The 22,054-nt window shown below is 34.2% G+C and overlaps 1 protein-coding gene and 1 long non-coding RNA gene across 3 annotated transcripts in view; one reads left to right on the top strand and one right to left on the bottom strand.

Moving 5' to 3' along the window:
• Nucleotides 1–21,523, top strand: part of LOC135133653 (leucine-rich repeat-containing protein 70-like) — a 186,645-nt gene extending 165,122 nt beyond the window's left edge. The window contains exons 5-6 of the mRNA XM_064062110.1: nucleotides 9,205–9,976; nucleotides 18,676–21,523. Of these exons, the coding sequence (XP_063918180.1) occupies nucleotides 9,205–9,976; nucleotides 18,676–19,058 (1,155 nt within the window). The 3' untranslated portion in view covers nucleotides 19,059–21,523. The remainder of the gene's footprint in view (nucleotides 1–9,204; nucleotides 9,977–18,675) is intronic.
• Nucleotides 4,061–6,159, bottom strand: LOC135133655 (uncharacterized). Of its 2 annotated transcripts, XR_010281195.1 has the most exons (5): nucleotides 5,692–6,159; nucleotides 5,461–5,642; nucleotides 5,061–5,411; nucleotides 4,714–5,008; nucleotides 4,061–4,661 (listed from the first exon to the last, which is right to left on the bottom strand). It is a non-coding gene; the product is annotated as an uncharacterized LOC135133655 (long non-coding RNA). The 2 variants fall into 2 exon arrangements; XR_010281194.1 differs by having other exon boundaries at nucleotides 4,714–5,411.
• Nucleotides 21,524–22,054: the final 531 nt, after the last annotated feature.

Genomic DNA, 22,054 nt, shown 5'->3' with positions numbered 1-22,054 from the left:
ATTATTCAGTGTCGATGAAATAAAAAATTAAATACTTAATACAGCGTTAAATCTACTAAAAAATATCTGGAGATTTTATTTGAAAATGGTTAAAAATATCAAAGACAATAAATATAGAAGGCATCAAGTGGCAAAAATATTAAATCAAGAATATCAATTGTGAAAAATATTAAATTGCCATATCAATTTCCAAACTGTAAACAAGTCAGAAAAGTCAAAAATATAAAACAATATTCTTTCACATTCTTCAAAAAACCAGAGGCCCTCAAGATTTGTTCAAATTTTTTCAATAGCAAAATACCAGAGGCTAAAACCAAATAAAATAAAAAAAAAATTTTTGCTCTTGAAAATTTTGTCAAAAAAATTCCAAAAAAATCAAGGACGTAGGTTTTTGACTGGCTGATTTCAAAAATATTGCGAGCCAATTGTCCCGGAACAAGATTTTAGAAATATTTGCTCTGAAATAAAAATTTCTTAAAAATTCAGAAAATTGCCATATTCTTATAGGCGATTATGGAAAAATGGAGTTATCGAAGAAATGAGGCCGAAATTAACTTCTGTAAGCTAAATCTGTGAGAAAATTTCTGTGGTTATGTTTCGAAAATTATCGAAAATCGGTCGAAATTTTCTTTGAAAAATTTTGATTTCATAAAAATTGTCAAAAAATCTCCAAAAAATCAGGAACACAGATTTTGAGCGGCTGATTTCAAAAATATTGCGAGTGAATGGTCCAAGATTTTAGAAATATTCGATTTGAAATCAAGAAGTCTTTGCTTAAACACTAAAAACCCCTGAAATGTTGTCAATAAAATCCAAAATTTTTAAATGTTTGGAAAATGTCAAAATGTCGAAAACCTCATAAATGTCAATGTATTATCGCATTATTGAAATTAGTATTTTTGTATAAATAATCTAGTTTATCGATTTTTTTTAATGTGGAATAAAAACTGAGGTTTCTATAAAAACAAACATTGATTACGTTATCAATCAACAATTTTCTCTTTTCAAATTGTTTCTGGAGTGTGGTTAGTGTAAAAAATAAATGTAATGTTTGAATCTGAAATATGTGAAATTGTCAAAATTTCAGTGCAACGTCTTAAAATAAAAAAAAAATGTGCTAAAAATTCCAAAAATGTCAAGAACTTGAAAAAAATAGAAAACGTCAGGGTTGAAGGAAACGTGTTTAAAAAATTCGGAATGTTTAAAATAATATGTTTATTTATAAATATAAAAGTGTCAGAAGATCAAAGATATCAAGCGTGTGATAGTTTTGATCACAAAATTTTAAAAACTGCCAATATATCAAGAAGCTTGAACATTTCAAATATTAATAATCACAAGACAATCATCAAGAATACATGAAAAATTAATTCAACGAAAGGTTCGACTTTCAAAAATTTCAAAATCTCAAGACAACACCTAAAATTTCAAAAAAATTTCAAGTTCAACAAAATTCTCAAAACGTCAGCGTTTAAGGATGACGAAAGCACTAAAAACATTATTCAAATTGAAATATTCAAATTTTGAACATTTGAGGACCCTGAGAAAATGTCAAAATGTCAAAAACGTTAAAAATATGCACAAACAGATCAAACATCTGTTATTTGTTTCCGAAATTTTGTCATTTATTTAAATTGTTAAAATTACTAAAAACTTTAATGACTACATCATAAAAAATGTTTAAAATTTGAAAAATGTAAAATGTACAAATACATACAATGCAGACAGCTCCAGATTGTCAAAAATATTGAGCAGTTCAAATCTTTTAAAAATATTAACGGCAAAATCAAAAACCAAAAGGTGAAATTTGTCAAAGCATGTCTAAAAAGTCAAAATGACGAACTGTTTGAATCTCAAAAATGTCAAATAGTTAAAATCCCAAGACCACAAATTAAGATTTAAGAAACAAAGTCTCAAAATGTCAACAGTACCAAAGACCTTGAAATTTTGAAAATTGTCAATAACAGTCGAATATTCCAGATATTTCAAAAATTTATGAAAAATCAAATATGTCCTGTGGTTATCTATAATAGTCAAAATGACGAATCATTCCAACCTCAGAATTGTCAAATTGCCAAAATTTCAAGCAACACTTTAAAATAAAAAAAATCAAGTATGATAGAATTGTCAATAATGTACTAAAAATTCCAATAGTGTCAAGAACTTAAATAAATAGAAAACGTCAGGGTTGAGGGATTTTGAAAATTGACGCTTGTGGTGTTTTAGTGGTTTATTGATGTGTATAAAAAATATAATACAATTCAATGTATGGGTGTGGGTTCTCGAAGTGGCGGCACCTCGCCGGTTTCTGGGACGCGGAGCGTCGTAGGTCTTCGAGCGGTCGGTGTCTTCTTCACGGGAGTCCGGGGAGGCGAGTCTCTCGCCGGGGGCGTCGTCGAGGGTGAATTGCGTCCGTCTTCGGCAATAGTTACGTAAGCCCTGCCAAGCGTAACTATACGGAGCGAAGGCCTAGATTGCGTAAGCCCAGCCAAGGAAGGGCGTGGGGTTAGCTCTGCCAAGCGCCACTAGAGATCGAGAGGTTGTGTTAGCCCAGCGAAGCGCAACGCTCTCTCTGAAGAGGGTGTAGTGGTGTTAGCCCTGCCAAGCGCCACTATAGTTGAGAGGTTGTGTTAGCCCAGCCAAGCGCAACGCTCTCTCTGAAGAGGGTGTAGTGGTGTTAGCCTTGCCAAGCGCCACTATAATTAGAGGTTGTGTTAGCCCAGCCAAGCGCAACGCTCTCTCTGAAGAGGGTGTAGTGGTGTTAGCCCTGCCAAGCGCCACTATAATTAGAGGTTGTGTTAGCCCAGCCAAGCGCAACGCTCTGTCTGAAGAGGGTGTAGTGGTGTTAGCCCTGCCAAGCGCCACTAGAATTAGAGGTTGTGTTAGCCCAGCCAAGCGCAACGCTCTCAAGTCTGTTGGGACAGGGTGGTTCTTTTATAGGGGTTGCCCCCTCTGCAAAAGATCGGAGTAGGGATGGCGTCCAATGGGCAGCGAGGGTGGGTCGTTTGGGGGTGATACGGCGCTGTGTCGGTAGCGCCCTCGAAAGGGTACTAGCGGAGCGTTCCGGTACTAAAGCGTGTCCGCTACACGCTTAAGTATTTTATATATATATGTAAAACATCAAATATAAATGCAAATACCTTGAAATTTTGAAAATATAGTCAGGATCACGAAGCAATGCGTACACGTCACGGACTCTGTATGACGTCATGCGTCTACCACGTTTATCATACAAATGAATCGGTTTGAAAACTGTCAACAAACATGTCGGCTTGTTATTGTTTTGGTTTGTTCTATTTATGATTATAGCATGAGAAGACCGTTAGTGTGAAGCAACAGTTTAGAAATAAGCTACACTTGCAGTGTTTCAGCATACAAGGGCATGCTGCAGGCTGCATAGACGCTATGAATTACAAACTCAGGCACAGGAAAGATCACGACTGTAACCCCTTTCACGTGTTCCTAGTCACTGAAGCCTGCCACTCACGTTCCAACGCCGCGGTACAATTGTGTAGGATATGACAAAATTGAAGTGTTTTCGAACATCTGTGTATGCGATCAAGCAAATCGGTTGGATGTGGACGGTTGGTGAACAAGTCTGTCTGCAGCAGTACAATCGTGTTGTATTGGTTGGAAACTTAATCGTGTGGGGACAGTGTATGTTATACAAACCGTGAAAGCAGGTATAAAAGTCCATTTTCTTCGGACATGTTGCCACCACGATCGCAAATTTTTAACTGCAAGGTCGTAACGTGTATGTACTGCTGCTTTTCAGCAGAATTGTACCGCAGTTGTATCCAATACAATCGTACCCCGGCGTTGGAACGTGAATGACTGGCTTTAAGAACGTTCATTTTTGCATTGACTGCTGGTAAAAACTGCTGACAATTGGGTGTTAAACACATACTTGGAGGGTGGTACAAGGCTTCATACTGTACTTAAAGCTACCAACGAGAATGTTAACATACGTCTCAAACAGACAGCATTGAACAGTTGTGACAGGCTTCAAGTTAGAGAAATATGCTTACCGTCTTCAATGCCACAATAGGCACGTCACATCTACAGAATAAGTTACTTTATTGACATGGAATAGATACAAAAGTAAAGTATAAACAATAATAAGTATGCATGTTGCACAACGTCGTCGTCTGACCAGTGATTTGTATATTTGGCCAGTGAAGTGATAGTGTGATTATAAAAGACATCAGCAGAACATGCCGCTAGTACAATCAATTAGGGTGGTAATGGAAAATAACCTACATGTTACAGTGGCTGAATTCCCTCTGCAGTATTAGAATCTTCACTGTCATAATCACTAAAACTATAATGTGAATCTTCGTTAATGTCGATTATAAACGGCGCAATCTCTTCACGGTCAAATACTAATTCCCGTTCCCACCACTCCCGTATTATTTTATTCATATGGTCAACAGTATTTTTCCACATTGTGGGCGTGACATGTGCTAACGCTTCTTTCCACATTTCCACGGAATTTTTTGACCATAACCATCACGCCCAATGTGTTTGGAATAAAAATTTGTAGTAATTCCCCAAATATTTTCTATAGGGTTAAACACACAATGATATGGCGGCAATCGCAATACTCTATGGCCATTCTGTTGGCCCAATTCACGGCAACATACGTTTTTGGAGGTTTATTTCTGAAAAACATGATATTTTAAATGAAACGATAGAGAATAGTATATGCATTACTGTGCAACCAAATGAAGAAGTTCCGTTTTTAACAGCTGTGAATCTGAACTTATGTCATGTTGTTAAAGCCATTCACGAATTTCTGCTTTTTTCCATGAACCACTGGGACATTTGTTTGCAAAGGTACTGTGGTAGCTTGCATTGTCTATAATAATCTGTGATGGTTCTTCAAGGTTCATGAGCAATTGAAACCACTTGAGAAAATTCTGTTGATTCATTTCGCCATGATAGTCTGGATTTTTGGTATTAGAAGAAAATACTAGCGCTGCTTCATCAATAAATCCATTGCTTGTACCTGCATGTAATACAATATACCTAAAATATAGTGAGAAGAATAAATAACTAACGTGAAACTGACACATTACTAAATTTTCCCTTCTATTTTGAACATCCTGATACTTATGACACTATCGTCTTGCAATGACCTAACTACCGAACCATTTTCAAATATCCATGTTTCATCAAGATATACACATGGCAAAGAATTTGGGTTCTGCTGATTGTGCATGTATTCACGTAAGAATTTGGTTCTTGCATGAACAACATGTTGTAATTCCATAAGACGCTTCCGTACACTGGTTGGCGAATAACGAAACCCAATTGAGAATGTAAAATTTTTCTTAACGAGCTCACAGAACCCTCAAATATATGTTTCTCCTTCAAGCAATCAATTAATGGCGATCGTGTAACATGTATTTCTGTAAAATAGTCGTTAGTATCTATAAGGCGTGCGCATCAAATTCATACTTTCTTCGACCATTCCATATAAGCATTCTCGAATAGCACACTGCTCCGAAGTGCTAATATCACACACTTGCTTTGTTCGGGGGTCTCTATTTCTTGGGAAAATGTACACCTTCTCCGGTTTTTATTTGTTGTACCACGGAGTTCACTGTTCGCACACATACACCCAGAGCAGCAGCAACCCTCTGTACAATGTGACTGCATTAGTAATTGTAATAAAATACACCTACTTACGTCTTGAACAGCTGTTAGTGGTAAAAGAGGTTCCCCGCTATCGCGTTCTTTAGCAAAATAGTCCACTAAATTATCGTCCATTTGCTTTACATCTTTGTGCAAGGGCTTCGGCATGGTGGAATGTTTACGTTCAAGCAAGCGACACGTACCACGGTACAGGACAGTTAACTTGGAGTTCTATAAAGAACTGTTATAGTTCTGAAAAGAACTGATACGATTACACGAGCAGAAAAGTAGAAAAACGCGAAAAATCAAACAATAACACAACATAACCAAAGTTGACACCAATGACACTTGTGAAATCGATAAAACTTTAGCATATGTTTCGCTATCAGTCGTACCAATATAATTTCCCCCAAATTGATCGATTTTGATCCGTATTGCCACGTATTGCGGCGCGTATTTTTGATTTAGTGTTGGTAACGGATCTACGTCATCCATGACGTGTACGCATTGCTTCGTGATCCTGAGTATAGTCAATAACAGTCAAATGTTCCAAAATTTCAAAAAATTTTGAAAAATTTAAATATGTCCTTTATATATAAAAGTTAAAATGACGAATCATTCGAATATCAGAGTTGTCAAATTGTCAAAATTGTAAGCAGTATCATAAAATAAAAAAAAAGTACGATAGAATTGTCAAATGTACTAAAAATCCCAATAGTGTCAACAATTTGAAAGAATAGAAAACGTTAGGGTTGAGGGATGACGAAAACACTAAAAAAATGACTTAAAAATAAGAAACTTCAATGTTTTGAATAAAATTGTCAGACTGTCAAACATATAAAAAGTGTCAAACATCACGAAATTTTTAAAACTGCCATGAATGCCTTGAAATTTTGAACATTGACACTAATGGTCAAACGGTCCTTCAAGAATGTTTGAAAATTTAAATATATACTTGATATATATAAAACAGTCAAATGTTCCAAATATTTAAAAAAATTGTAAAAATTTAAATGTCCTTTTTATACAAAAGTCAAAATGACGAACCATTCGATTCTCAGAGCGTCAAATTGTCAAAATTTCAAGCAACACTTTAAAATAAAAAATCAAGTACCACAGAATTGTTAAATTGACTAAATATTCCAATAGTGGAAAGAATTTGAAAAAAATAGAAAAAGTAAATAAAGTAAAATTGTCAGAATGTCAAACACATCAAAAGTGTCAAAGATCACTAAATTTTTAAAACTGTCAAGAATGCCTTGATATTTTGATTAACACTAGTGGTCATTCTAAGTACTTCAAGAATGTTTGAAAATTTAATTATGTAGTTTATATTAGAAAAACTAAAATACAAATATCGAAAAGTTCAAATTGATCAAATTTTCGAATTTGAAATATATCAAATTTAAAAAATTTTGCCATAAAAATTAAGCATGTCAAGAATTTGAACCTCAGAAATTGTCAGGATGCCAAAATGGTTAGATTCAGGGATTTTCAAATTGTCACCAAGAAGTACAAAAATGTAAAAGAGTACTTACAGATCAAATATATACGTCAAAAAAGTCAAAACCACGAAATGTTGGAATTTCAAAACTGTCAAATTTTCAGTCTCGAGAATTAAAAAAAAATCAACATGGACAAATATATCAAGTATGTTAAAAATTCTAAGAATGTGAATGTTAAACGTAAAAAATCAAAATGACAAAGTCTAAAAAATTTTGTCAAAATCTTGACACAACACCAAGAAGTCCAAAAAATTCAAGTACGACGGAATTGCCAAAATATCAGGGTTGAGGGATGGCAAAATCACTAAAAACATGATTCAAACGTGAATATTAATCTTAACTTGTTTAAATAAGTACTAATTTTGTAGAAATTACTAAAAATTTTAATATCCACATCGATCATGTAGAAAGTGTTTAAAATTGGAAAAATGTCAAATTTAATATATATACAGTGTATGTACAACGTACTGAGTAATTCAAATTTTTTAAATATTAACGACAACGTCAACGTTGTCAAAAAAGCCAAAATGTGAAGCCTGTCGAAAGAAATTTAGGGCCTGAAAGGAGCTACAAGATTTAAATATGAAGAAAATTTTGAACACATCTTGATTCAAAAATTATAAAAGGAATATAAATGTCTGAAAAATAAAGGGCAAAATGTCACTAGCACTAACACAAAAAACTAGAGTTGAATAAACAAAATAAAGTTATCAGGATAATTAAACATTTCAAACGTGTCAAAGAAAATGAAATTTTTAACACTGTCAAGAATGCTAAAAAGCTCGTATTTTTCAAAAGCCTTAAAATTTTGAAAATTGTCAGTAATGGTTGAATGTTCCGACTATTTCAAGAATCTTAGAAGGTCAGCAAGAATCTCTGAAAATTTAAATTTGTACTTTATACGCAACACATCAAATACAAATCAATAAAAAATGATGAAATGTTATATCAAATTTTCAAAATTTTGCTATAAAAATGGTTAGTTTCATGGATTTTAAAATTGTCATCAAGATGTACAAACATTTAAAAGAGTACTCTATATACAGATCAAATACATGTCAAAAAAGTCAAAACCACTAAATGTTGGAATTTCAAAACTGTCAGATTTCCAGTTTCTCAAGAATAAAAAAAAAAACAACATTAACTATATTAAAAATTCTAAGAATGTGAACGTTAAAGGTGACAAATACATCAAAAATCTCAAAATTTTTATACTGTCAAAATCTCGAGACATCAAGAAGTCAAAAAAAAAATTCAGTTACGACAGAATTGTCAAAACGTCAGGGTCGAGGAATGGCAAAATCACTAAAAACATGAAACAAATGTTGAAAATGTCAAATTGATCAAATGTTCGAATTTCAAAAGTATCAAATTTTCAAAATTGCGCTACAAATAATCAAGAACATCAAGGATTTGAATGTCAAAATGGTTAGACGTGCCAACGATTTCAAGGATTTTAGAACTGTAATCTTCTGAAAAGTCAAAAGCACCAAATGTTCGAATTTCAAAATTGAATTAAAAAAACTTAAAATAATGTCAAAAACCAACAAACGAACACCAAAAACGTCAAAAATTCAGAATTCTAAAAATGCTAAAAGTATCACAGTCCATAAAGGCTAAACCTGTCGTGGATAGTTTTTTCGATAATTTTTTATTATTCAAATTTTTTACAAAATATGAGTCATGGAAACGATTTTTTTATATGACGCAAATGCGTTAAATGGTGGAAAATGTGATAAATGTTCGGTTCGAGACGACATTTACTTTCTTACTTGACGCTTCATTTTCCCCCTTGTGTGTGTAAAACAGATTAGAAATTTAGTATAAAGGTCTTCACCACCAATAACCGTACCTATGCTGAAAATTCTTGTCTCCTCCGACTTAACTTCCCTTTTCTTAAGAATTTAAGTAACAGCAAAATGGCGTCCCTAAATCTCGGAACTCGGCAGCCACTTCCCAAACTTTCCCTTACCCCCAACCCCCCACGATTTAAAGCGTGCAAACATTTTCATAAGCCACCCCGCAACTGATTACCCTTCCCTCACCTCCGAAACTGTTTCAGGAGCTGAAAACTCTGGAATGCCGTTCCTGCGGGCTAACCCGCATCGACAAGCACATGTACGAGCTGCTCTCCCACCTGACCTCCCTGGACCTAGGGGACAACTTCCTCACCGCCATCAGCTCCGACGAGTTCTCCCCCCTGCTCAACCTGCGCCAGCTCAAGCTCGACGGCAACGCCGTCTCCGCCATCAAAAGCTCAACATTTTCCAATCAACAGGAACTGAAAAGACTGAACCTCGCACGCAACCGCATCACGAAGATCTCGCGGCACGCGTTCGCCAATTTACATAATCTCACCGAATTGGACTTGAGTCACAATAAGTTCGAAGATCCCGAAAACGGGCTGCTGGAACCTGTTGCTGGCACTTTGGAGGTCTTGTTTCTGAATGGGAATCACTTGAGCGTTCGCACCTTGAAAAGATTGCTAAATAACGTGGAGATAAGGGAGCTGCGGCTGGCGGAGTGCGGGCTGGTGGAGGTGGGGGAGGCGGTTTTTCCCGGCACGCTCGAAGTGCTGGATCTGGCCAACAATTACATTTCCGAGATGACGAGCGAAGTTCTGCCGGAAAGCTTGAAGGAACTGGATATAAGCGGAAACAGATTTCTGGGGCTGGGGAACGACGTGATGGCGAAGCTGGATTCGGTCAGGGGGCTGCGGATGGAGAGGAACCCGTGGGCCTGCGATCTGTGCCACATCGTGCCGCTGCTGGAGAGGGCCAACAGGAGCGCCGGGATCAGGGGGCTGCAGTGCGCCCAGCCGTATTCGCTTAAAGGTGGGTGAAAGGGCCGTTAAACGTACTCTTATGAAACTTGTAAGCTCTTTACGCGCCGCTCTTCGCACGTTATCCCGCAGTAAAGAACGGTTTGGGACCGGTTCACGTCACCACGTTATTTACGACTGTGGGTTTTGTTAAATATTGCAACCGCTAACGGTTTCGGAATTTTGGATGAATTTTGTAAGCATCGTACAACCTTCGCATTTAGAATTTTTCGAAATTTATTAAATAAAATAGTAATAATAATAATAATAATGAATATTTTTGGACAAGTTTCAAAATATTATATGAATAGCCAACACCTCAAAATTTTGAAAACTGATCTCAAAGATTTGAAAATTCCGAACATTGTCAAGAATTTAATAAAATGGTCGAAGGTTATTTCGACAGAAATTTCATCGTACCTGGAATAAAATAAAACATCTAGCTTTTCCGAAAATTGTTCCAAGCTCAACAAATTTTGCATATTTTTCATAAGATTTATTCGTCAAAATTTTCAGATGGCGTCATCAATTTTTCCGGGGGATGAATAAAACTCTTTTGAATAAAAATTTACCATGCTTACGATAACTTTGGAACGTTTGCAAGATTTCAAAGCATTCAGTTTTGCAGATTCTAAATTAAATTACGAAATTTTGTTACACAATTTTAATTTTTTGGGCAAAAATCTGGAAGCCCCAGGTAAAACTGAACACGGATTAATAAATCACAAGTGAACGAGTAGATTATTTTATAAAATTCACTACTGTGAATTTTGTAAATGACATTATTCTTTATTTTGGTCAGTGTTGTGTCATCCTTAATGTACATATATAGACATGTAGACAGATAGACAGACAGACACGATAGACAGACGACAGACAGACGACTGACTGATGGAAATGTGAGACCCATTTTTTCGTAATCTAGGAGTCATGAAACGTCCAGAAAACATGAAAGTGGTCAGGATAAGACTGAACAATATTCAAAGTAGTCACTGGAATGAACAGGGGGTAGAGGGGGTAGGTGGGAGGGGGGCTACTGCTTTCTTAGCTTGCATATAAGACTATTTAGAAATCTGACTATTTTCTTTATTTACTGTAAAATGGGAATTAAATTCTATTTTGACAAGAGATAGAATTCAAGGTTTAAAACAAAATAAAAAGTGGCCCACCCACCCCTGTTCGGTTTTGATAATTCATTGTTATTGGCTTTGAAGAATGGAAATTGGATTTTATATTGACGAATAATATAATGTAGGATTACATTTTTTAATATAATTTAATTTTTACTAAATTATTTCAACAATTTTTCGATTTCGCAATTTTTCATTTCTTCGATTTTCCGATTTGCAGTTTTTGAGTTTTTCATTTTTTGTTAGTACTTGCTAAGATAAGACTGATTTTAACAAATAACAAACTCTGTAAGGAAGTAGAGGGCGGGTGGGCGGGCCTAGTTTTTTGCAGTGTTTCAGTTTTTCATTTTTTTTTTTGCTAAGATGAGACTAATTTTGGCAAATGATATATGTACTCCCTAAGAAAACAGAGGGCGGGTGGGGGGGCTAGTACTTGCTAAGATAAGAATGAACAATATTAAGAGTAGTCATTTTTTTAATACAATTTAATTTTTGCCAAATCCTTTCAATTTCTAGATTTTGCAAATTTTCGATCAGCAGTTTCATGAGTTTTCAATTGTTAATTTTTCAATATTTCATTTCTTCTATTTTTCCATTTTCAATTTTTCAGTTTTCATTTTTTATTAATATTTTTAAGATTGGACTGATTTTGGCAAATCACATACCCTTTAAAAAAATAGAGGGCGGGTGGGCGGGCCTAGTATTTGCCAAGAAAAGACTAATTTTAGTAAATGACATACCCTTTAAGAAAATAGAGGTAGGGTGGGCGGGCCTAGTATTTGCTAAGAAAAGACTAATTTTGGTAAATGAAATACTCTTTAAGAAAATAGAGGGCGAGTGGGCGGGGCTAGTATTTGCTGAGATAAGACTATTTTTGACAAATGACATACTCTAAGAAACTAGAGGGCAGGTGGGCGGAGCTAGTATTTGCTAAATAAGACTCAACAATATTAAGAGTAGTCATTGAAGCGAAGAGGGGGTAGGTGGACGGGGCTACTGCTTGTTTATAAGACTCTTTAGAAAAAATCTAAAGTCAGTTCCGCCCACAGCTTTTCTCTGTTTCACTGACTTATTTTAACAAGTTCTAGAATCCAAGATTTAAAACAAAATAAAATGTGGCCCGCCCACCCACCCCTATTCCGTTTTCGTAATTCATTCTTATTGGCTCTGAAGAAGGGAAGTTGGATTTTTATATTGATAAATAAATAATAACAGAATCTAGGATTCCATTTTTAATACAATTTCATTTTTACCAAATTTTTTCAATTTTTAGATTTTGCAAATTTTCGATCAGCAGTTTTACGAGTTCTCAATTTTTAATTTTTCGATTTTTCATTTCTTTCTTTTTGAATTTACAATTTTTCAGTTTTTTCATTTTTTGTTAATATTTGCTAAAATTAGACTGATTTTGGAAAATCTCATACCTTTTAAAAAATAGAGGGCGGGTGGGCGGGCCCAGTATTTGCTAAGATAAGATTAAACAATATTAAGATCCGATTTATAGAAAGCGAAGTTAAAGTTAATTCGCGATTAACTTTTAACTGAGGTCCGTTGCGAGGCAACGCGCATATTTTAACCAATCACGGGCTCATATTCCACATTTTAATTCTCTGTTAAACTAATCGAGGATTAAATATTTAACTCGCTGTTCTATAAACCGGCCCTAAGAGTAGTCATTGAAATGAAGAGGGGGTAGGTGGGCGGGGCTACTGCTTGCTTACAAGACTCTTTAGAAAAAGGCTAAACCTAGCCCCGCCTACATTTTTTCTCTTTTTTACTGACCTAGTTTGACATGTTGTAGAAACAAAGATTTAAAACAAACCAAAAAATGACCCCGCCCACCCACCCCTATTCCATCTTGTTCATCATTTCTTATTGGCTCTGAAGAACGGAATTTATATTGATAAATAAATAGAATCTAGGGTTACAATTTTTAAAATAATTTAATTTTTACTAAATTGTTTCAATTTTTAATTTTTCATTTCTTCCATTTATCGATTTGCAATTTTTCACTTTTTCACTTTTTGTTTGTACTTGCTAAAATAAGACTGATTTTGGCAAATCACATTCCCTCTAAAAAAAAGAGGGCGGGTGGGCGGGCCTAGTATTTGCTAAGATAAGACTAATTTTGGTAAATGACATATTCTTTAAGAAAATAGAGGGCGGGTCGGCGGGTCTAGTATTTGCTAAGATAAGACTAATTATGGTCAATGACATAAAATTTTAAGAAAATAGAGGGCGGGTGGGCAGGCCTAATTTTCTGCAGTTTTTCATTTTTTCATAGTATGTACTTACTAAGATAAGACTGATTTTAGCAAATGACATACTCTCTAACAAAACAGAGGGCGGGTGGGCGGGGCTAGTACTTGCTAAGATAAGACTGAACAATATTAAGAGTAGTCCTTGAAGCGAAGAGGGGGTAGGTGGGCGGGGCTTATAAGATTCTTTAGGAAAAAGCTAAACTCAGGCCCGCCCACTTCTTTTCTCTATTTAACTGACTTATTTTGACTAGTTGTAGAATCTAAGATTTAAAACAAAGTAAAAGTGACCCCACCCACCCACCCCTATTCCGTTTTGGTAATTCATTGTTATTGGCTCTGAAGAATGGAAGTTGGATTTTACATTGATTAATAGATAATAGATTCTAGGATTACATTTTTTAATACAATTTAATTTTTACAAAATCCTTTTAATTTTTAGATTTTGTAAATTTTCGATCAGCGGTTTCACGAGTTCTCAATTTTTTATTTTTCAATTTTTCATTTCTTCCATTTTTGGATTTATAATTTTTCAGTTTTTCATTTTTTGTTAATACATATTTGCTAAGATTAGACTGATTTTGGCAAATCACATACCTTTGAAAAAATATAGGGCGGGTGGGCGGGCCTAGTATTTGCTAAGATAAGTCTGATTTTGGCAAATCACATACCTTCTAAAAGAAAATAGAGGGCGGGTGGGCGGGGCTAGTACCTGCTAAGATGAGACTGAACAATATTAAGAGTAGTCACTGAAATGAAGAGGGGGTAGATGGGCGGAGCGACTACTTGCTTATTAGGCTCTTTCGAAAAAAGCTAAACTCAGCCCCGTCCACCTGTTTTCTCTATTTCACTGACTTATTTTGACCAGTTGTAGAATCCAAGATTTAAAACAATGTAAAATGTGGCCCTGCCCACCCACCCCTATACCGTTTTCATAATTCTTTCTTATTGGCTTTGAAGAAAGGAAGTTGGATTTTTATATCGATAAATAAATAATAGAATTTAGGATTCCATTTTACAATATAATTTTTACCAATTTTTTTCAATTTTTAGATTTTGCAAATTTTCGATCAGCAGTTTCACGAGTTCTCAATTTTTAATTTTTAGATTTTTCATTTCTCCCATTTTTGGATGTACAATTTTTCAGTTTTTCATTTTTCGTTAATACATATTTGCTAAGATTAGACTGATTTTGGCAAATCACATACCTTTGAAAAAATATAGGGCGGGTGGGCGGGGCTAGTACTTGCTAAGATGAGACTGAACAATATTAAGAGTAGTCACTGAAATGAAGAGGGGGTAGATGGGCGGAGCGACTACTTGCTTATAAGGCTCTTTCTAAAAAAGCTAAACTCAGCCCCGCCCACCTGTTTTCTCTATTTCACTGACTTATTTTGACAAGTTGTAGAATCCAAGATTTAAAACATCGTAAAATGTGGCTCTGCCCACCCACCCCTATACCGTTTTCATAATTCATTCTTATTGGCTCTGAAGAACTTAAGTTGGATTTTTATATCGATAAATAAATAATAGAATCTAGGATTCCATTTTTTAATACAATTTAATTTTTACCAAATTTTTTCAATTTTGCAAATTTTCGATCAGCAGTTTCACGACTTCTCTATTTTTAATTTTTCGATTTTTCATTTGTTCCATTTTTGAATTTACAATTTTTTAGTTTTTCATTTTTTGTTAATATTTGCTAAGATTAGACTGATTTTGGCAAATCACATACCCTTGAAAAAATATAGGGCGGGTGGGCGGGCCTAGTATTTGCCAAGATAAGACTGACTGGTGAAAAACATACCTTTTAAGAAAATAGCGGCCGGGTGGGCGGGGCTAGTATTTGCTAAGACAATACTGAACAATATTAAGAGTAGTGACTGGAATGAAGAGGGGTAAGTAGGCGGGGCTAGTGGTTGCTTTTAAGACTCTTTAGACAAAAGCTAAACCAGCCCCGCCCTCCTCTTTTCTGTATTTCACTGACTTATTTTGACATGTAGAATCTAAGATTTAAAACAAAGTAAAATGTGGCCCCGCCCACCCACCCCTATTCCGTTTTCGTAATTCATTCCTATTGGCTTTGAAGAACGGAAGTTGGATTTTGTAATGATAAATAAGTAATAGAATCTAGGATTACATTTTTTAAATATAATTTAATTTTTACTAAATTGTATCAATTTTTAGATTTTGCTGTTTTTCGATCAACATTTTCAAGAGTTTTGAATTTTTAAATTTTCATTTCTTCCATTTTTCGATTTGGAATTTTTCAGTTTTTCACTTTTTGTTTGTATTTGCTAAGATAAGACTGATTTTGGCAAATCACATACGCTCTAAAAAAAGGGGGGCGGGTGGGCGGGCCTAGTATTTGCTAAGATAAGACTAATTTTGGTAAATGACATACCCTTTAAAAAATAGAGGGCGGGTGGGCGGGGCTAGTACTTGCTATGGTAAGACTGAACAATATTAAGAGTAATTAGTCATTGAAATGAAGAGGGGGTAGGTGGGCGCGGCTACTGCCTGCTGATAAGATTCCTTAGAAAAAATCTAAACTCAGCCCTGTCCAACCCTTTTCTCCATTTCACTGACTTATTTTGACAAGTTGTAGAATCTAAAATTAAAAACATTTTTTTTACTAACTTTTTCAATGTTTACATTTTGCAATTTTTCCATTTAGCAATTTCACGAATTTTCATTTTTCGGTTTTTTTTAGTGTGAAATTGTTCGATTTTTGTATTTTCCAAATTTTCGGTTTTCAGTTTTTCGGTTTTTCAATTTTAGATTTTTAAATTTTTCGTTTTTTCAATTTTTGATTTGCAATTTTTCTAGTTTTTCTTGTAAATATGTAACAATAATTATAACTTTAAAAATTGTTCTCTTTTTCAATCAATGCATTTTAAAACTTTTTCATTAATTCGATTTTTCAATTTTCCGGTTATTCATTTTTCATTTTCTCTATATTTAATTTTTCAATTTTTCGATCTTTTAGTGTTATAGTTTTTCGTCTTTGCAATTTTGACGATTCTATAATTTTTCGAGTTTATAGTTTTTGGGTTTTCCAATTTTTCCATTCAATTCGTCTTTTCTTCTTTTCAGTTTTTCGAGTCATTAGCGTTTAAGATTTTTTTAGTTTTCGATTTTTCAACTTTTCGAACAAAAAAAAACAAAAATTGCAAAATAGTAAAATTTTGAAAAATGAATTTAAAAATCAAAGAGTGAAAATTTGTAAAATTGAATAAAGGAAAAATTATAAAATCGAAAGAAACATTGAAAAAATAAAGGAAATGAAAAAACGAAAAATCTTGATACAAAATCGATTAAATGAAAATTAAAAAATGGTGAAATGACAAATAAAAATAAAGAACTTGGAAAGTTGAGGACAAGAAAAATTGAAAAATGAAAAAGTGTAATATCGAAAAGTTTCAGAATTGAAAAATTGCAAATCGAAAAATTGAAGAAACGAATTGATTGAAATTGAAAAAATTAAAGTTGAAAAAATGAAAAATTATGAAACCGAAATATAGAAAAATTAAAGAAAACGAAAAAAACGAAATGCAAAAAATTGTAAAATCGAAAAAAAGTCGCCCGATGGACTCGATTGCCATACTTACGATCAAGCAGTAAAAAAAAGGTGACGAAAAAGAGGCGACAAAAAAAATCACAAAAGGTGGACAAAAAAATAGATTATAAAAATAAAAAAAATAAGTTGGGAAAATGCGAAAAGAAGGCAACTAAAAAAAGCGAAAAAATATGCCATAAACAAAGGTGACAGAAAACATACCAAAGAGCGTAAAAAACAACAAAAAATGCAAAAAGAAGGCACTGAAAAACAGTAAGAAAAAAATAAAGTGACAAAAAAAGACAATAAAAGACTCATTAAAAACGAAGGCTACAAAATATCGACAAAAAAAAGATAAAAATGCGATTAAAACGAGAAAAATGCGAGAAAAAAGAAAAAAAGGTGCTGAAAAAAAAAGGAATGACAAGAAAGGCCACAAAAAGAGCCAACAAAAGCAAAGTTACCAAAAAATATAAAGAAACTAACAACAGTTAAAGCAAATGTGAAAATAAGGTGCCAAAAGACAATAAAAAAAACCCCCATCAAAAACAAAGGCCACAAAATAGCGACAAAAATATAAAGAGAGGCAACAAAAAAATTAAAGAACCTAACAACAGTTAAAGAAAATGTCAAAATAAGGCAAGTAAGAAAAGCGCCAAAAAACGACCCAAAAAAGCGACAAAAAATGATTGTAAAAATTGGTAGAAAGTTATTTCGATAGGACTTCCCACGCCCTTGAAGCACAACCAAACAAATCCCGCTTCTTTGAAAAATAAAAAAAAAAATGAACGTCTATACATTAAAACAAATATAATAATACCAATAACAGTGTAAAAAGTTAAATGATGTCCTATAAATGTATTTTGACACCCTATAATTTTTTTTGTTTGTCTACATTCAATTTTTAATGACACTCTAGATATTTTTACTGTCCAAACATGACCTTTAAAGTACGAAAAAACACATCTCCCATTTCCGTCAGTCTGTCTGTCTGTGTATCATCTGTGTCGATGTTTGTTAGACAAATAATCTCCTAAACTACCGGACCGATTGTTGTCAAATTTTATATGTGTATTATGAATATCAAGCAGGTGGTAAAACGATAACCAAACTTTGAATAACATACTCCTACATGTGTAGTTTATGACCACGTGTTGAGTTTTTACCCCAGATATCCAGATTTTTGAAAAAAAAATCAAAATTTTAGAACAATATTATGCAATTTAATTTTGAATCCACAAAACCGAATGATTTGAAATCTTGCGGACTTTTTAAAGTTATCGTAAGCATGGTAATTTTTTAATCAAAATAATTTTTGTTTATCCCCCCAAAAAATTGATGACGTCATTTCAAAATACATATGATTAATAGTAAAGGTAGGAATTTGCATTATGTAACGAAAACACACTCGTTTGTCTGGAGTGACCTTGATAAGGAATGGATTAAGGCTATGCCTGTATTAGTGAGTTTTCCCATTTGAGAATGTTCCGATCAACATTATTTCAGCAAGGACACGTCTGTCAATTCCGACACGTGCAGTGCACTCCTAATAATAAAACACTGGGGCGTACCGTTTTTGAAATTTAATCAATAAAAAAAATAAATAGGTAATAGCAGTAACAGTATAAAAACAAAAAAATCCATGCGACATTCGAACGTATGCAAATTTAGCGTCACATGTTATCCTATTTCCAAACGCTTCAAATGTCAGATTACACGTCCAAAAATATCGAAATAACATCAATTCACTCGTGTTTCGTTCCAGGCAAAAAACTCGGCGTCCTCCGCCTCAGCGAGCTCACCTGGTGCACCGTCCCCAGCACGACCTCCGGCGACGCCAACTTCTTCCTCCTCGGCGACGACGGGCGCATCGGCCTCATCGCCGCCGCCACCTCCGTCTCGCTGCTCTTCTGCACCGTGGTGGGCGTGCTCGGCGTGCTGCTCTACTCCCGCCGCCACGCCGCCAAGTACTACACCCACGAGGACAAGCTGGCCATGGACGGCGACTCCATCTTCGAGAACCACAGCCCGCTCTTCTGCGACGACCGCGAGCTCAGCTTCAAGTTCGCCCTCGACGGCGACCGGAAGCTGTCAGTGTCGACCATCGACGAGATAAAAAAGGAGCACGCAATCACCAACGGGACCTGAGAGCGGTAAAAAAGGACCCTAACGACGCCCGAACGTGATTTCAATCAGTTGTTCTTAAAAGACTGACTGTTTCGCTTCTTGTGAAAAACGACAAAAGGTCCGGGAAATTATTTCGTTTGTAGTGTTTGTGTCGCGTAATTCTCTGAAGGAGCGTTCGAAACTCAATTTGCCGGTTTGTAAATATTATTTTTGACTCGACGGGACCTGCGAAATGGGGGCATGATGGGGGCGGAGGGACGGACGGCGGGGCTGGAGTTCTATTCTTATATGGTGTTTTTGTGGGTGTTTTTCTGGGTGGAGTTGGATCATGGCTTTGTTGTAAAGGCACTTGGATATTGGCGATACAAAACACTAGGTCTGAGTTGCTACTTGACTTATATCTATTTTTCTAAATCATGAACTAAATCTTCGAAAAAGTCACAACCTCGATTCAGTAGAGTGTAATTGAAATACAAACTCGCCTAAAATATCTCAAAACTTCAAAAATCTCGGTATTCCAACATCTCTGTTTTACATAACTGAAAAAGTTCCTATTAAAAAAAAAGAAAAATATCAAAATATTAACAGCAAAAACTTGCACCAATTCAACAAAGCGCGAAAAGTAATATGAGATTTGTTTGTGACGTCACAGCAAGATGCTACCGATTCGGGATAGAAACGTAGAATTCGATTAAAAGGCGCCCCTTTGGACACCACTTGTACTTTACCCAATATGTAGCATTAAATGCAGTTTAAAGTTGCAGTTTTACGGTACCAAAAATGTTTATTTAGAGCTTGTTCATGTACAATAGCTTCTACAAAAACATATCACAAATGGCAATCACAGAATCTTTTTGAAGTAATTTTCGCATCTCCCATCCCGAATCGGTCGGAAGTGGTTATGACGTCACCCCTAGATTTATCTTCAGTTAAACTCTGTAATTCGAAAACTACGCCAGCTGTTTTTTAGTCATTTTTCCTTAAAAAAATTGTTACGCATTCTGTTTTTATGTGACACCATTCAAAAGGATTTTTGTCAAATATACAGGGTGATTTAGAGATTATTATTGTCGATTTTTCAGAAACTAAAGTGTTTTAAGGAATATCTCTCTGTCACATATTTTTTGCGACGCCTCTATTATAGCATTTATAGGCATTTTTAAGTTTGTGGCAGCCTAAAATACAACACTTTAACAAAGAGTAGGAAATCGCAAAAATTTTAAACACTTTAAAGTTTTTACAGACTTCTCAAGGAACCATTCAACCACACTTAAAAATAGCTCCTTTCTAGTAGCATTTAATTCAATTGTCGGACATGACGTCATGACGACATTTTCCGATTCAGGATGTGGGATGCATAACTCAGTAAAAAATCGTTGTGCTTAAGCATCAGATTCGCTCGAACGAAACATATCCAATACAGTACAAAAAGAATTATTTTATAAATATTTTTTCGCAAAATAGAAAATATCTAAACCATACTTATACCGCAATATATAACTTTTAGTTTAAAAGGCTTCGTTTTGAAGCGTGAATGAAGCTACTAATGAAAATCTGTGCCTTTGTTCTTATTTGTTTGAGAACGACGAATTTTTCTTTTTTGAGTTGTGGGTCTCACATCCGGGATCGGTTCGATGTTATTATGACGTCACACACATTTGTTAGTTCACTTTAAGTATTCTGATTTTTTTTTTTTTAATATCAATAATTTAATAAATAGGCATCGGATTTTGAGTTACGTATTTTGAAAATATATTAAATAATGTTAATTTTGTGGGAGTCTTTAATTTACTTCTTGTGTATAAAACATACAGGGTGATGAAAAAATGACGTATTTGCTTGATGATACTTTATTAAGAAGGTTCTGAAATTTTTATTAAACTTCAAAATTTAAAAATCAACTTCCTAATTCTGATGTGTTTTAATGGGAATTTAATTGAAAATCTAAAATTTCGATAAAAATTGGCGAAAATTCCAGCAAATTATTATTAAATTATTAATAAGTAATTGTTCACTTGTCTATTAGACAATACAGACTTAAAACAAATCAGAATTATGAAGTTAATTCTTCAAATTTGACCTTCGATATTTTCAAAAAATTGATGCACTAATTTTTTAACCATTTTTCGAGTTTTTGAAAGCCTCTTTAACAACGCACCATCGCGCACATACCACATTTTTTCATCACCCTGTATAATGATTCCAAGACTGTAAGATTTTCAGAGATTTAGACTTTTTGAGAGTACAACCAAAATGAAAAAAATACAGAGTGATAAAAAATTACACTGAATTAAAAAACCTTGAACCTCTGGAACCAAAATTTTGAAAATATTAAACTTCAAAATTTGTCGTGAGTCTTTAATTTAGTTCTTATGTTTTAGACATAAGTACAGGGTGATGAGAAAATTACGCATTTGCTTGATGGTATTTTATTAAGAAAGTTTTGAAATTTTTATAGACTTCAAAATTGAAAAAAATTTTAATGGGAATTTAATTAAAAATCTAAAATTCAGATAAAAATTATGAAAAATGACATCTGTCAACAGTAAAAAAATGACATGAATTGTCCTCGAGCAAATTATTATTAATTTATTAATAACTAATTGTTCAACTGTTTATTAAACAATGCAGTTCATTAAAACAAATCAAAATTACGAAGTTAACTGTTCAAATTTGACTTCAATATTCTCAAAAATTTGATGTAGGAGTTTTTTTAACTATTTTGTTCCAGTTTTTCAGTCTTCTTAAAAATGTACCATCAAGCACATACGGTACTCTTTCATCACCCTGTATAACGATTCCAAGACTGTAAGATTTCAGAGATTTAAACTTTTTTCAGAGGACACCTATAACACAAAATGAAAAAATACAGAGTGATCAAGAATTATACTAAATTAAAAAGTTCTTGAACCAAAATTTTGAAAATATTAAAGTTCAAAATTTGTCGGAAGTCTTTAATTTAGTTCTTATGTATTAAATATACAGGGTGATGAAAAAAGTACATATTTGCGCGATTA

The sequence above is a fragment of the Zophobas morio genome, unplaced genomic scaffold, assembly GCF_036711695.1.
Source record: "Zophobas morio isolate AGI-343-1 ecotype UQ-CSIRO unplaced genomic scaffold, CSIRO_AGI_Zmor_V1 ptg000022l, whole genome shotgun sequence".
Taxonomy (NCBI): Eukaryota; Metazoa; Arthropoda; class Insecta; order Coleoptera; family Tenebrionidae; genus Zophobas; species Zophobas morio.
This window is presented reverse-complemented; position numbering and strand designations above follow the sequence as displayed.